This window comes from Typopeltis vanoorti, chromosome 11 (genome assembly GCF_054136105.1).
Source record: "Typopeltis vanoorti isolate ZY-2024b chromosome 11, IOZ_Tvanoo_1.0, whole genome shotgun sequence".
NCBI classification, from domain to species: Eukaryota; Metazoa; Arthropoda; class Arachnida; order Uropygi; family Thelyphonidae; genus Typopeltis; species Typopeltis vanoorti.
In genome coordinates, this window is record NC_143559.1 from 23084401 (window position 1) to 23102438 (window position 18038).

Below are 18038 nucleotides of genomic sequence, written 5' to 3' on the forward strand. Positions count from 1 at the left end.
AAGGTCTTTCAATCTTGTGAATGTGACTTCATGGAGAGATTGAGACCAGTTGATGATGGGGAAGAGAGACTGACTGTAAGTGAGCAAGAGGTGTATGGGGAGTTGAGTAAACTAGATGTTAATAAGGCTGTGGGACTAGATAATATATCACCACGTATTCTGAAGGAATGTGCCAGGGAAATGACACCTGTCTTGACATATTTTTTTAATACGAGTCTTTCACTTGTTCAAGTTCCTAAGGAGTGGAAGGAGGGCAAGATTATGCCACTTCATAAAGGAGGCGATCGAACTCAAGCATCAAACTATAGGCCTATCTGTGTTTCAGGTGTTGTGGTTAAGTTGTTGGAGAAGCTTGTGAGAACTAGGATCCAGAGTTGGGTTGAAAACAATGGTATTATCTTTGATGGACAGCATGGATTTGCTAAAGGGAGGTCATGTTTTAGTAATCTACTTACTTATTACAATAAAGTGACTTCTTCCTTGGACAGAGGAGAAGGATACACAGTAATATACGTAGATTTCGTTGATAAGTTGACAGTCAAACTAGAGCAGATGGGGTTGGATATTAGATTAGTGCATTGGATTGGAGACTGGATATCTGATAGGTATCAACAAGTTGTGTATGGGGGAGCGATATCCAGGAAAAGGAAAGTCACTAGTGGAGTGCCTCAGGACTGTTTTAGTTTAACTGTTTAACTTGCAAATTAATGATACTGGTGAAGATTTGGATGGAGATATTCAGTTGTTTGCAGATGATGCAAAGTTGGGACGAACCATAAGGAGTAGTGAAGATGTTGTGGCCTTACAAGAAGACTTGAATAAATTGAGTGAATGGGCATGGAAATGAGGATGTGAGTTCAATGTGGCAAAATGTAAGGTTTTAAAATTTGGAAAACAAAGATGGGATGCAGAATTTATGCTTCGTGAGGATATATTGTTGGAGGTGGGGGAAATAAGAGATCTGGGGGTGATAGTGGATAAGGATCTAAAATTTAGGAGACACATAGCCAAAATTGTGAAGACAACACAAAGGCTTCTGGAAATGATGCGGAGAACATTGACGTGTAGAAGTAGGGAGATTCTTGTTCCGTTGTATGCCACACATGGACAATTGTGCCCAGATTTGGTCATCTGATTTTCAGAAGGATGAAGAGATGTTGGAAAGGGTCTAAATACGACTGACTAAGGTAGTTTCTGACCTCTGGAATGTCGAGTATGAGGAAAGATTGAGAACATGTAATTTGCAGAGTCTGGTGGACAGGAGGAAGAGGGGAGATATGATAGAGACCTACAAGTTGGTAAGGGGGTTGTTATAGGATCAATGCTGGAGAAGTTCTACAGAAAATAGTGGGAGATCAGGGGAGAACCAGAGGTCATCCCTGGAAACTGTATAAAGAGGGTGTGAGTAGGGGAGTGAGAGGCAGGTTTTTTTCATTTCGAGTTGTAAATGATTGGAATGCGTTGCCTGAGAGTGGTGTCTGCAAGGAGTTTGGGTGAGTTTAAGACATGGTATGAGGAGCTGTGTGTGTGTGTGTGTGATAAAAGGACCTCCCAGATGAGTCTTTGACTCCATGAGGTCTTGGGGTAGTAATAATAATATGGTTATGTTTTTTTGATGATATATATGCAGTGTAGTCCCACTCCAAGTCAGAATTACTTCAGTTCCTCAAGAAAATAAACACCTTGTACTTCCACATGAAGTTCACTATGAAACGTGAATCCAATAACCATCTACCTTTCTTTTTTTTTATACTTTAATAATTCAAAATCCTATAGGTCATGTTGAATTTTCAGTTTATTGGAAGCCAACCTTTACTGGCAGATACATTCACTCATCCTCATAACACCATTCATCACAGTAGATGTATATTATTAAGTCTTCAACACAGAGCTCATATGATCTTCTCATCTGATTCCCTTTTGTTAGATGAATTGATAACAAAATTACCATCCAAAAAACTATTGATAATTATCATCATTCTCCCAAACTACAATCCGATGTGAAACAGAATAAACTGCATGGATTATTCACAAATTCAATCTATACACTTCCTTCAAACCAGTTCGGAAACTGTCGTTCTTCCTACCATCAACAAAGGATATATTACCACACATTTTATCTGAACTAACTCAGAAGATGAGGTGTTTCAGTTATTGAATACACATGTATTTTAAAAATGACTCCACTTTCCTACATCGGAAAGATATGTTGTATGCTGTTATCATTTACAGAACTAGTTTAAGAATCATAGATGCACTTTTGAGTAATTATATTAAAGAAAACGATAATAAAATTATGTAAATGCTATCATAATGATGTAAATCAGCATAAGCTATGGTAAATTGCTATCTCCAGCTGCAACATGTTTTTACCTTTTCCTCCAATTCTAGTATTTTCAGACAAAGAAATTCATCTCTCAACTAATAATGAACATCCACGGTTCATTGATGGGAGAGGGTACGCTATCTAGTTGGTTGTTCATCATCATGATTTATTTACAATTTGTAAATAGGGAAATAAATAAATAAATAGGAATAAGAAAAAGTCAATTATTATATGTAGCTTTCCAGGCATCACTGTTTTGAGTTATTTCTCGTGGAGAGAGAGAGAGTATCTGTGCTGATAAGGTGATTAATATACTGCCAGAATTGTTTAGATGTCTTCCTCTCTGTCTTTTTCATTTGAGAGAGCATATAAAACTAAGATGTCCAATTATGGAGAAGGAGGATGTCTCAGTTGATGTCCAAGCTAATCAAAGATGACGTCTGCATTGAGTTTCAATCAAGGGTTTTTGGTTTGCCAAAATACCATGACATCACCTATGATTTATTCTAAATAACAAACTATTTTCTTTAGATATTCATTACAATCACTTCACTAGAATAAATCTTTCTAGCATAGATTTCATAATTAGAAGAAAATTTCTGTAATGCCATTATAAGTAAATGCTAAAAATTTCACCATTTTAACCGATGGTAAATAAATACCTGCTGATTATGACACATCAGAAGGCAAATACAGCACAGGTAAACTTCTTAATGAAAGCTTACTTTAAGAACTCTAGCATTTTACCTCAGATGTGCCTCTTCAACATGTAAACCCCAGTTTGCCTTTCTTTACATCATTTTACCTCATGCCATGAGAGAGATCTCATAACAGTATCTCTCTCTCTCTTCTACATCACGTTATGCTTTCCACCATAAATTAAGAATTAAGTAGTAGGGAAGATGGTGAGATGTATGTAGCAGAGTAGAGTGCCTCCCAGGATAAGTCCTTGGACTCCTGGGTGTCACATTGTAACAATAATAGTCATTCTCTCTCTCTCTGTCCCTCTCCTGTTTCTCCCCATCACATGGCTTCTGATGAATCAGGTTTTCTGGTTATCATGTAACACATTATTTTCACAAAATTAAATGATATATCTCAATAAATTTAAAACAAAAAAAAATTAATTCAATAATAGTGTCTATAAAACTTTTATAGTTCCATTATTGTTAATAATATGATTATCAATCATTTACCATACTTTAACATTTTCTGAGATACGCATATACAAAACAATCTCATTACAAATTTAAACTCCTTTAGTTTAACATTTCTCATTTTTTGTATTGATCTAAAAAATATTCTTGCAAATACATGAAAATGTACTTGATCATCCTAAAACATGAATAACTAAATCACAGTTAAAACTTATACACACCAAAAATTTACTCATTCATTTTAATCTGAAGAAATGCTAAATAGAGCCTAATATACCTCTCTTAAAAAAATGTCAGAAACATAAAATATATTAGTACCACATGCAGGAAAGTACTTAATTAGAAATCTGATGATAATAAACACTTACCATACCATTTGAATCTCCCAAATGAATCGAAGTACCTTGAATCAAAGCACCTTCATTCTAAAACAAAACAATAATCAACAGTTTTTATTCAGTACTTTTGTATTGTAGCTACAACACAAAATCATAAACAATCACACAACCATATTCAAGATTCATAACTAAGTCATGCATGTTTGTATTTTCATTCATGAGTGCATACACAATGCTAGTCTAGATTAGAAAAATATCCTGGCTTTAAGTTTTTCTGGGTAACATTTTGCACTAACATTTCATTCTCTGCTTCTGCCTTTCGGATAACCACACTGATTACATTTCTAGCCTGTGCTTTGTGTCTGCTAGTCACCGTTCTCCTAGAATTCCTTCTACAAATTTTTCTTTCTTTCTTTTTTTTTTTTTTTTTTTAGCTCCAGCTTAATGATGGTATTCACCTATTTAACTCCCACTTGATTTATGCTTCTTATTCTAGGAATGCAGTCTGCTATTACTTCCCTCAAACACTACATTTTCACATGCCATGGAACTGATCCAAGCAATCTCTTAAGCTTGTCATACCTACCAGCCCTGTAATTCCATATATACCCCACCCCTTAACTCAAACTGCCTCACATTTAGCCACCTCTAGGTCAAGAACATATGATCACGCTCACCAGTTAGTGGTAATGTGATCTTATTGGTTATGGATAAATTCTCTGAGGCAGTTACTAGATCTAGCACTCTCAAACCCCTAGTACATTCCATCACATGCTGCCTCAAGTAATTATTCCTTAGTAACTGCATAAATTCCATTTCCTTCCTTCTACATTAAAATGTACCATTAAAATTGATGTAGTGATATGAACAGTAGCAGCCATATAACAGTGTGACCAATTAAGCTATTTGGCCATAGGATAGCAATGCGAGCTGAAATGTGTGAAATTTGTGTATTTAGTATAGGAAATCAGCACATTGCTCCAAAATGCAGGGTTTTTGAACGGAAAACACAAAAATGCTGTGAATCAGAGCACATCATGCATATTTAAGCATTTTTCGTTATTTAGTTACATTATTTCACATAGTGGTTGAAACAGAACATAGCAATGCTGTATGTTTCCATAGTTAAACCCCCCCATAATAATTATCATATTTTCCCATTTATAAGACGATACTTTTTTCTAAAATTTTTAGACCAAAAATTGGGGTTTGTCTTATACATGGGGCGGTAACCGGTTGAGAGACCCGTGGTTGCTGTGGAGAAACTGCCGGTACCTTGTCTCCATGAACAGGCTTCTGCCAATCACTAGCTTTTGTTAACTCTATCGATTGACATCATTAACGACTGATTCTGAATAAACCAATCAGAACTCTGAAAGCATTCATATGTCTACAACTCATTAGTAGGGTAAGTTAATGCATTAACAATATTTTGAACACTAGCCCATAAAAATGTCCGAAAATAAAGAACGATTGTCATATTCTTCAAAAATCAAGTTAAAAGTCATCAATTACACAAAAGAACATGGAAATAAAATTTCAGAAAGACAGTTTGGACCTCATCCCACTGAGTGTATGATTAGATAGTGAAGATGTTTAAAATATTGATTTCTTAATTTGGGTTCGTCTTATACACAGAAAAATACAGTAACTATCCTCCACTTATTGAGTTTATTTGCAATTGCATACAATTCCAATAATCCTTTACATCCTCTGGTCTATGGAAGCATTCAGCTGTATATTTTGTTCTGCTGGCCACTATCTCACACCAGATGACTTAATTGTGTTATTTTCACTGGCTTGAAATGGGACTCCTCTCTGTGGTTGCAGTTCATTGGCTATCATCAATAATACTCCTTCTCAATTCTTTTTCCTCTGTCCTTCCTGAATACACTATATCCTTCACATTCTATCCCACTAATTATATCATCTTCCATTCAGTTATGTCTCACTAATACCAATAACCTTTGGCCAGGATGAACTAAGCAATGTCAAAAACTCCTCCCCCTTGTTCGAATGCTCCTGGCATTAGTCTACATAAAGTGCAAAAGCCCCTTAGGCCCACTGCTGTCCTGACAGTTTATACTAACTATCCCATTCTGGATTGTTACCAGTGGTACTAACTTGGCATTTTATGCACATTCTTAAACTCAACTGCCTCACTCATACTCATTCAACAGCTTTCTTCCTAAAAGCTCTAGTTTCTCTGATTTTGCACATCCACTGTCGCTTCATTCAACAACACTTTTTCTAAACTCTGAACATCAAATCCATTCAGATACAAACCATCCTTCTTGTACAACTCCTTTTGTCCATCAAACTTACTCCACACATCCACAAATTACACATCGTTCCTCCTGCATAACCTACACATCGACTCATTTGCTATTAATAATGCCCTCCCACCTTCTCAGCTCAACTCTGTCATACCACAGCAATAGACTCACTATCTTAACTCTCTCACTCTTTTCTTTTGCTACTTTCACTAACTCTTTGTTCTCCCTCAAACTATGCTTTTCTCCTTTCAAATCATTCATTCCAGCCAAAACAATCAACTCTTTCACTTTGTCCTTTCTTTGTGTGAACATAAATTAAGACTGTGAAATTTTGATCAACCATCCTAAACTTAACAACAATGGTGGCATAAAAATCCCAAGAATTTGGATGACACACATTCGACCCACTTAATTCTTCAAGTTTTCCAGCAAACCCTGACTCTAAGCAATAATTTCAGCTCTTATTGGTCACCATCTGTATTGTTTTGTTCTAATTTATATGTATATTGTACACTCACAGTCCATAGAACAAGGGCTGGCAATGTGTCAAGAATAGCCAATTCATGAAGGGGAGAAAGAAATAAAGAATGTACAAACTGGTCACCAACACACGAAATCACATACTTTATATGTAAAATTTTCTAACTGTTATACAAGTGAAATAGTTACCACTTTAAAAACTACAATGTTAATAAAAGAAAAGTTAATTTTTCGACATGTAATAATAACCAACTCATCCTGCAAGACAGATTGATTGCCCTATTATCGAAATGGATTCTCCTTCTTCTGACACGCACAGAAGTGTCGAAGGGGCTTGCATCTGTGAGCATGCAGTACTTATGTGAGTAATTATTGCTCTCTAGCTTAATTTATTTTTTGTAATCAAATAATAATAATGATAACAGAACTTTAGCATTGATGTAGTAAGGTTTTTTTTTCACTACAGGTCAGGCCAGTAGTTTTAACGGTTGACCAAATCAATATAACTTAGCATACTATCATGTAGATTGTAGCGTAGCTTACTTCTCTGTGTATATGCGTATACTCCAGATGATAACCTTAATGTGAAGGTTGAAATGTCAAGTGATTATTTTGGTTTAAATTAAACTGAAGTTTTATTTTAACACGGTAGTTCGTTCCATAATTTTTATAAGGAATCTTTCACTTTATCCTTTTATGCTCTAATAGTTTCACTAACATCATAAATTTTTTTACCTGGGAAGCACAATTTTATCACTCTCACCAATCACACTTCTTATGACAGAATCGCAGTACAAGAATCTTTCCTTAGTTTCTCTTTCTCTCTGCCTCTTAGTCAAGCATTCCTTTTACTTTTCTTGCACTTCTTTCTGTTTCAGCTGAATCACTTGCCAAGCATTTCTGCAGTTCATGCTTTTTTCTGTGTGTGTGCCACTCCACGAAACTGTGCTATCTCCCTCATTACAGCCACTTCTTCAATCTTTACATCTGTCATACTACTATTTTTTCAATCACGACTTTTACTTTTCTCTCTCTCTCTCTCTCTCTTGATCATGTCACTTTTACTGCTAAATAATTTCAACAATCATTTGACGAAGAGGAAGCCTGTGAATTTAATAAGTTCTGTATTTATTCCATCTTCTCCAGGAAATTTTACTGATTTTCTTTGATGTGTGCTTGTTGGAATTCTTGCAGTGTTATTTCTTTTTCTGCTGTATACTTAGTAGTTGGCATTATATCAATTTTAATTTCATTACTCACTTGCATAAGTATAAATTAAAGATACCAAGAAATTATTTACTTGGTTTAATCCTTTACCCAAGTGTAAGCAAACAAGTTTGCACCTGAACTATTTTCAGGACTGGGGCAACTTGTATAAAGAAGCGAATTACTTCACATCACTTGCCTTAGTATCCCATAATGCAAAGCACATCTCCTTGCGGTCAAGTATAATGTTACCAGTCTGGGTAGTGGTACCTCCCATAATGCATAACATTATACATGTCTGCAAGGAGATGTGCTTTGATTATGGAATACTAAGACAAGTGATGTGAAAGCATTAGCTTCTTTATACGCGTTGCCCCAGTCCTGAAAATAGTTGAGGTGCAAACTTGTTTGCTTACACTTGGACAAAGGATTCAACCATGTTTATAATTTCTTGGTATCTTTAATTTTTAGTATAACCAAGTGGAAAAACTTCCTCTAATCCAGAGTTTTTTAATAATAAGGTGTGACACCTTTTGGCAACTTGTATATGAAAATATGACTTCTGCATTGCTTCAATCCTAGTATCACCTCTGGGTCTGGCTCCCACTGAAACACCTCATTATACTTGGAATTCCCTTCTCCACTTACCCAATATTACCAGTCCAAGAACTTGGAAATGTTAGAAGACGGGAAAATAGGGCCACTCCCCTTTTCTTCTAAAGACATAGTACTCAAAACCATAATCTTTCCTGCTCAGTTGTACATAATAAATATTACAGACATCTAGAGAAGCTGAAGAAAATCAATTATATAATAAACCTGTGCAATTTTTTTGGTCTAGCCGATACCAAGAAGTTAAAAAGGAATTTCTTCAACTATCAACAAAGCATGGAGGATTTGGACTTCCAGTCTTAAAATTCTGCTATTTAATCAATACAGCTTGAAAAATTCATAAATATTGCAAACTAATCACACATGTGCAGATCTTCTCTGGTTTTCATCTTCCCCTGCTTGGAGTTAATGATTATAAAAGGTCCAAAAGCTGAGATTGTTCCTGAATACTACAAGACTCTATGCTTAACTCTAAGACTGCTAAAAACACTCTGGAATTGACATTCTTTCCATTAAAAAAAATAAAATTTGGTATAAAGAAATCTTTAATCTCTTTTGCTGCGAAGTTCCACAGTTGGGTACTGACAACAATATTTTGTTTCATAACTTGAAGTTACAAGGGTACCCTAACAGGAGGGACCTTACTTGAAGAATTGCATATTGCCATCTTAAGTCAATGCCATCAAATGGAGGTACTTTAACATCGGAGATTCAATCTGTGACATCTGTTACCAATTGGAAACGGTAGAACATGCATTCTACAGCTGCCCTCTTGCTCTGCGTATTTGGAATACATTATGTAATGTGTTGGGCATGCCACTATTTACAACAGAACAAGTTATTTTTTTTATGATACTCACCACCTGTCAGCAATGGGAAGAGAATTTTGATTTTTATAATTAATTAATTAAAATACTATTTATGGAAGGTTAGAAAGAAACATGGATTCGAAAACCAGCAATATGACATCCAAATGCTTTATAATAAAAACAATAAATTGTTTTTATTATGAACAATAAAAACTGTGGAAATTTTATTGTTCAGTCAGACAATTTTTGTATTTAGAAAGAAGCATTCTAGGAGATATCAAATTTATCACTAGATTACCACCTGGGTATCAGTCATCTTTGCGCTTTAGTTTCAATTGGTTTTTTGGTTGTTCATCTATATGAGATTGGTGAAAAAGGGAAAACTGATAGCCTTTGGCTATATGATGATATAAAAGAGCTGAGGCCTTTTCTGTCTCTCTCTCATGCTATCTATGTCTTTTTTCTCCTAATATCCTATTTTCTAGGCCTATTATGAGCAACCTTTTACTTTTTTTCACCTCAATAAAGGTCAAAACCGGTCTGGGTAGTGGCCCTTCCTATAATGGATAACATTATACATGTCAGCAAGGAGATATGCTTTGCATTATGGGATACTAAGGAAGTGATGTGAAGTCATTAGTTATTTTTTACAAGTTGCCCCAGTCCTGAAAATAGTTTAGGTGCAAACTTGTTTGCTTACACTTGAATAAAGGATTAAACCAAGTATTATAATTTCTTGGTATGTTTAATTTATAGTATAACCAAGTGGAAAAACTTCCAATCACTTGCATAAGGTTTTGAACGAGTCCAGCCAAGTTTTTCCTTTATTTGAAGTTTACTATAAGATTAATATTGCCAAAAAATTAAGTTTGTTTCACCTTTTATCCAAGTGTATGCAAACAATCTGCATGTGAAGTATAGAGACCAATGACTTCACATTAATTTCCTTAATATCCCTTAGTATTCCACAATGGTATATACATGTGCTTTGCATTGTGGGATACTGAGGGATTGCTGTCAATCTCTAGATTGCATGACAATATCACTCAGATTTCACCTCTATATATTATCCTGAATTTATTCTCAAGTTCCAAAAATCTCTTAATACTACAGTATCCTTTCAGGAAGATTTCCATTTTCCTTTTTTTTTTTACCTTTCTCCACTCAGCCCTCAGTATGTCTACTGCTCCTGTGATTTGTTTTATTTTGGACTGTCTCGCATATCTGCAGCCATCCATCATAAAGAACATAAATTTTGAACATGAGCAGTCTAGATTACTGGAACATGCTGCCTTGACTAAATAGTCTTGGAAGAAAACTAAACTTTTACATAAAAGTAGATTCCTTATAGAGCAGTTATATAAAGAGAGTGGTGAGGCCTTTCTACACCGAATGAACTTAAACATATCTGATGGCTTTCAGTTATCCCTTTTATGGGAAATATTATTATATCACTATTATGCAAATTCCTGATTATTATCCACTATCACCTTTTATTCGCCTATATGAAATAGGTGAGTGTTTAGCCCTGTCTAACTTTTGGAGACTGAGGGGGAGGTAAATCTCCACTGGTAGCCAGAGATGGGGCTGACAAGTGGCACCATCTCATGGTCCTTAATCCTAACACCACACCATGCTTAGCTGTCTGAAACCTAACTATTAATAAAATAGTTAGGTTCTAGGGGTGATTTTCTTGAGTTTACAGGAGAAAAAACCTGCTTGCCCTTGCTCATACCAGAGATCAATTAACTTGGGAACCAGTCAAAAAAAAGGCTTAGAAAAAGTTCCTTTAGTCAGCAAATAGAACTGAATTTAGGTTGTATTCCTTGGGAGGCCTAGTGCCATGGATGTGTTATTATTGTCAATTGTTATTATACACAGGATGCCTAAGATAATTGTGTGAAAATTTTACAGCTAATAAATTTATTTCACATAGTTTCCATCTTTAATTTTCTGAATATGAGAATATGATTACTAATTAAGATATGAATTCATTCTGCATTATCTTTTCCCAAGTGATTAAAGATTCTTTATTCAATGAACATGCTCATTCAAAAACAGCCAAATTTTTCAAAAAATTTCCACTTATCCTAAGAAGTTACTATTGATGACTTTTCTTACTGAACTACAAAGTCATTCTTTTTTTTCTGGATAAAACTGAGTAACAACTAACATAGTTTAACAGTTATTGGAAGTTTTTCCACTTGGTTATACTGTACTATAAATTAAAGATGCCAAGAAATTATATTCTTGGTTTAATTCTTTATCCAAGTGTGAGCAAACAAGTTTGCACCTGAACTATTTTCAGGACTGTGGCAATTTGTATAAAGAAACTAAGACTTCAAATCACTTGCCTTGGTATCCCACAATGCAAAGCACATATCCTTAGACATGTATAATGCTATGCATTATGGGAAGGGTCACTACCTAGACCAGTTTCAACCTTTATTGAGGTCTCATCAGTGGGAGCCGGACTTAGAAGTGATACCAAGGTTGAAGTGATGCAGAAGTCATATATCCATATACAAGTAGCTATAGAAATATAAAAGATATAGAAATATGACCTCTGCATTATTTCAACCTTGGTATCACTTCTGGGTCTGGCTCCCACTGATGAGACCTGAATAAAGGTCAAAATCAGTCTGGATTGCGACTCTGTCCATAATGCATGGCATTATACATGTCTGAAAGGATATGTGCTTTGCATTATGGGATACTAAGGCAAGTGATGTGAAGTCATTAGCCTCTATATACAAGTTGCCCAGTCCTGAAGATACTTCAGGTGCAAACTTTGTTTGCTTACATTTGGATAAAGGATTAAATCAAGAATATAATTTTTTGGCATCTTTAATTTATAGTTTAACCACCTTACCGGCCATTATGGATCAAATACGCATTCTCATATGCTTCGTATCCATCATATATTTCAATGTAATATCAATGGTATTACAATTTTAATATGCACTTCGCATCCATGGTAACTTGGACATATATATACGTCCTGGCTGGTAGTGTGGTTAATAGCATTACACTAAAAAAAATTTTTAGCATATGTTTCAGTTAATTATTATTTATTATTACATTAACTCTCTTGGAGTCACATTGAGGTTGAGAGAGGTTTATACCATTAACAATTAAAAATGCATAAGAAATATACATTATATTACATTACAGTGTGAACAAGATACATATATTACAAAAGTCCACATATTTAAGAAAAATCTACTGAAGGCTTAAACTTATTCACACTCTTAGAATTCACAACACACACACACACACAGGCAATGCATTCCACTCACCTACCACTTTCCACGTAAAAAAAATGCTGCTCATCCTCTTATTCACCACTTAATTGCACAATTTCCATAGATAGCCAAAGTTCTCACCCTTTCCTTACTTTCCACAATCTGAAAAATCTCTCTCATATCCATCCAGTAAATACCTCCCAAGAGCTTAAACATCTCAATCATATCACCTCCTTGCCTTCTATCAGTCAAACTCAGCAGTTTATATGACCTTAGTCTATCCTTATAGTTAACATTCCACAGTCCTGAAATAATTTCTGCCAACTACCTCTGCACCCTCTCCAAAGTATCTTAATCCCCTCTAAACCTTGGCTTGGAGAGGATGAAGATGATCAGATTAGTAGGAGAATAATTCTCCAAGATGTACTGTAATTCAGGTGGAAAATATCTGTTCAGAGTTAAGGTGTTTTTTATAGCTCATAATTCTAGTCTGCATGTCTCCTCAGAGGAACAGATTATGTGTCCTGTGAACAAATCTTGACTATGCAAATTTTTTTGTAAAGGGTGATACATAGAGTCTTGAAGAATGTATCTTCTGGTTAACGTAGGTTTTTTGTAGACTGAAAAGCTGAAAATGCCATCTACTGCCCTCTTTACCAGAGCAACCAAAGCATAAAGGAAGGATCCCATTATTTTTCTTTTCTAATGTAAATTTAATTCTGGGGTTGCTGATTTTCTTTAAGAAACTGTCTAATTCTCCCTCTGCGTATTGCCAAATAACAAACATTGTTGATATGATGAAACCAACTGATGGACAAGAGGTGATAGCAGTAGATAGATGTTCCTGTAATTTAACAGAAATGACAAAGAGCCCATGATGTAACCTTCTACCTGCTTGTATAGATTTTCTTGCCAGGAAAAGTATTTGACATGTATAGCAAAATCTAATAATTTAAGAATGCCAGCTGGAAAATCCTTAGAAAGTAGTTGAATTTTTATATCCAATGGAACACTAGTGAAGAGGGAACCACGTCAAAGCTCACCATGATATCAGAGCAGTGAAAGTAGAGGTCTTTCACTTTAGGGATGAAATCTGTGGGTTTTATTTATTTTTTTTAATGCAGTTAGGGGGATTTTTCTGTTCAACTGCAGAGCAGGTCAGATAAACATTTTGATAATTTATACATAGGACTGTCAATACAGTGGACTGGTCACAGGGGGATGCCTGATATATGTATTTTTAGCATACTATAGTCTGGGCATTCTATCATGAAAAATCTAACTTTTTTGATGGTGTCATCAACCAACAAATTTGTGCTATTTAGCAACTAATTTAATTTGTTCACTTGTGATTAGGTGCGCTCCTGGTGGAATTAACATCTTAATGTTAGTAGTAAAATTAAACTTAGTCATTCTATTGTTAAAACTTTTATGCCATCCACTTTATGTTGAAAGTAGCTGTGCTCTCCTATGCATTTCCACTTGTTTGTTTACAACTGTTAATGACCTGACTCCTATGTTCCCACAGTCTTAATAGCACTCATGTGACTGGCCGGAGAGCAGCAGAACAGAAATATTTTGCAACTTGGTTCAGTTCTTTCTTGCTTCATTTAACTTCAGTAGTTAGTTGTATGTTTCAGTCTGATGATATGAAGAGCTACTCGTCACAATATATTAGCAAGTTATCTTTTATTTCATTACACAATTCATATGTCATTAAAGTCAGTTAACTATTCCACCTGAATGTGCTTTGATGTTTAAACATAATCCAATTAAAAATAAATGAGACACTAACCACAATGTAACTTTAAAAAAAAATTAAATGAACTAACAAAGCAATGAACAACAGAGCTGTGAGAAAAGTCTTTTTCAATGCTCAATTCAGTATCACTAATCAATGATTAGTGATATTGAATTGAGCAGTGGGTGCAGAATCATGAAGTGTTAATGCTTACTAAAGCATTCTGCTACAAAAGGAATATCTTTTTATCTAACTAGAAAGCATATTACATAAATTTCTGATTGCTGTGGTCTAATTTTCCTAATTCTATGTTGATGATGAAAATTTATTTTTCACATGGTTAGACTATAATAAATTTAGTTTAATCCTTTATCCAAGTGTGAGCAAACAAAGTTTGTGCCTGAAAGTATCGTCAGGACTGGGGTCAGGTAGTACAACACCGGGCAACTCGTAGCAAAGGTGGACCAAGCTAACATCACTCCTATCTCAATATCTCCCATAATGCAAAACACATCTCCTTGCAGATATGCATAATGTTATGCCTTAAAGGAAGGGCCACTACCCAGACTAGTTTCGACTTTTATTGAGGTCTCTTCAGTGGGAGCCAGGCCCAAAAGTGGAGATAATAGGCAGAAGCAATAGCAAGGTCATCTTTACCTATAGGAGTTGCCAAAAGGTGTGCCACCTTTTTATTAAATTATTCTGGATTTAGAAAAAGATGTTGAAAGTTTATTTTTCACTTGGTTAGACTATAATAAATTTAGTTTAATCCTTTATCCAAGTGTGAGCAAACAAAGTTTGCACCTGAAAGTATCTTCAGGACTGGGGTCAGGTAGTACAACACCGGGAAACTCATAGCAAAGGTGGACCAAGCTAACATCACTCCTATCTCAGTATCTCCCATAAAGATGACCTCGCTATTGCTTCTGCCTGGTATCTCCACGTCTGAGCCTGGCTCCCACTGAAGAGACCTCAATAAAGGTCGAAACTAGTCTGGGTAGTGGCCCTTCCCTTAATGCATAACATTATACATATCCGCAAGGAGATGTGTTTTGCATTATGGGAGATACTGAGATAGGAGTGATATTAGCTTGGTCCACCTTTGCTACGAGTTGCCCAGTGTTGTACTACCTGACCCCAGTCCTGAAGCTACTTTCAGGACTGGGGTCAGGACTGGAGCCTTTGTTTGCTCACACTTGGATAAAGGATTAAACTAAATTTATTATAATTTCCTTATTCTAGCACTCTACTATGGAAGGGAAAAAACCTAAGACATTTTGACAGACAATTTAGCTAGTGGCATACCTGTCTAATTAAAACTAGTCATTTTTAATTTTCCAACAATTTCCAGAATATCTAGAAATCCAGCTAAGAAAATCTTATCTGGACTTTCAATTCTAATTCCTTCTTTAACACATTAAATGTACACGCCCAATGAGGCTGTGAAAAAAAGTATAGCACAATGGTGTGTGAGCAAACAGAAAAAAAGAGGTTGCTTGTTGATATGTTCATTGAAATGAAAATGACTGTTCTAAGGCACAGAAGTAAATGGAATGAAAGAGGAAGATGCAGAGTTTGTTCAGTATGTAGGAAGCTAGACAGTGAACAAATGCTGACCAACAGGTGCACGTGTGTTTACACACATAAAGGGAAGTAGAGAAATGGTGGTGGCCAGTTCAGAACAGCAACAGTGACAATATTTAGAGAAGAGGTGCAAGATGGAAACAAAATGGCAATCTTCTATATACCAACTTGATGATATTCAGAAGATAGCTTTCTTCTGAATACCATTATGAAATTTAAGGTAGAGCAGGGCAGATATAATGTCAACAATCAGTCCCTCCCAATAAATTTTGCTGCAACATTGCATGCAACCTGACCAAAGCTTAGACCTTTGGACTTCGTTTTATTCAAAATTTGTTTTATCCAAAATTGGATCATCAGTTTCCAAATTTTTCTGACAACAGTTTTATTTCAAACACCTCTATAAATCTTTATAATGTAATGGTATAGGTAAGATTAAGTTTTTCAATATCATCTTCCTCAGTAATTCCTAGTTCTGCAATTTCATTAAATTCCTCAATGGTAGGTTCCTTTTCATGAGTTCACCAATTCATTCACATCTTCAGTAGCCTTCTAAAGCCAACAAATTTGCAATCTCAACCACAGCCTTTTCCAAAGAAAATTCAAAACCTTCAAAGTCTGTGATCAGTTTCTTTCAAACTCCCTTCAGAATGGATTTAGCAAGTTCATTCCAGGCATCACTAATATATTTTACAAAACTCAAGTGTTGAGTTTTCATCAAAACTCTTGAATCGTTGGGGGTATCTTCCTCAACTGTCTTTATCTAGGCAACGATTCACAGCAATGATTAAAAAAGGTACACAATATTTTGTAACATAAAACTCAGGCATTGGATAAAAAAAAAGTTTATTTTCACTTGTATGGTGTGGTCTCAGTCAGTGAGTAACTTGCTGTTGAAGGATATGCATCTTTATCATTTTGCTTCTGTGGCATTTCATACACTCATAATAAAAATTTATACCAGTTACACATATGTATCAACCTTATATGTACCATACTGTGATCACCAGCACATGGTTCACAGATCACTTGGGAAATCCATGGTTATTATACTAACTTTCTGAACTGTCAAGATGATCTGCAAGTTTCAGATTGAAATATTTGGTTATATACATTACGTAATGACATAGTAATTACATAATAAACTTTCTTGAGTCTGTTTGTATTGTTTTTCTACATCACAAGTGTCACTTATGTATGTTCGGTAGTTTGTTACATTGAATGATTTTATCATAATGGTGTTTTCTAATAGCTATTCTGCATATACATAAGTAAATGGCATGTATTAATAAAGCTATCAATTTTGCAGAACACCTTTTACCTTGTAATTTTTAATATTGGCAAAGTCAATGTAATAGTTACATCATTAATCTCCATGGCAATTAAGTTTTGCATTAAATTACATTAAAATCTAGAAATACTTAAAAAAAACATCCAATAATAATATTAAACAACTAGCAAATAAATTATTGACCGCTGTTCTGCATATACTCTTCTATATTATGCAGTGTTACATGCACTGGCATGTCTGCTAGCTAGAGATGTGTTGTCATCATATGTTGAGTCTTTGTGCAGAGTTGCATCACTATCAGTTCAGACTGCATTAGAGAGCAAGGTTCCAAAAATACAACTTAAATCTACTAGCCACAAAAAAATTTTACTTCCCGATATATCGGCCTACTTGCTTTAAAAACTAAATGTTATAACAGCAAAACAAAGTAATACAGTTTTTAATTCTCACTACACATTACACGTAAACAGTGTGATCCATAAGTTTGAGGACTTGAACTTGACTCGAACTCAAGAAAACATTGGCACTTTCGCTGAGTTTGTGAAGAAGATCATCGAATCACATCATGGATGATAGCCAAGGCTTCAAACATACCTAAGAGAATTGTTCTTTGCATTTTTTTTTCTTTGACTATCAAGGTGTGGTGCACAAAGAACTTGTACCTGAGGAAAGAACAGTGAATGCATAATTTTATAAAGAAGTTACAGATTATCTCCTAAAACACAATCAATATTCATCCTGCTACATTCCAGTCATGAGATTTTTTACCTGTTGCATGATAACAAAGCTGCAAATGTGTGTCACTTTTTGACTCACAAAGCTATTCCCGCCCTTTACCACCTCCCTTACTCACCATATTAACTACTCTGGACTATTTTATGTTTCCCAAGTTGAAAATGAAAGGACACCAACTGTAGATATTCCAGCCATCTAAAAAGCTGTAACCGATGAATTAAAGGCAATCAAACAAGCA

General features: G+C 35.1%; 1 protein-coding gene across 1 annotated transcript in view; it reads right to left on the reverse strand.

The window, feature by feature from the left end:
• Nucleotides 1–18038, reverse strand: part of LOC150101367 (male-enhanced antigen 1-like) — a 55742-nt gene that overhangs the window by 25660 nt on the left and 12044 nt on the right. The window contains exon 2 of the mRNA XM_090400768.1: nucleotides 3852–3908. Within this exon, the coding sequence (XP_090256894.1) occupies nucleotides 3852–3908 (57 nt within the window). The remainder of the gene's footprint in view (nucleotides 1–3851; nucleotides 3909–18038) is intronic.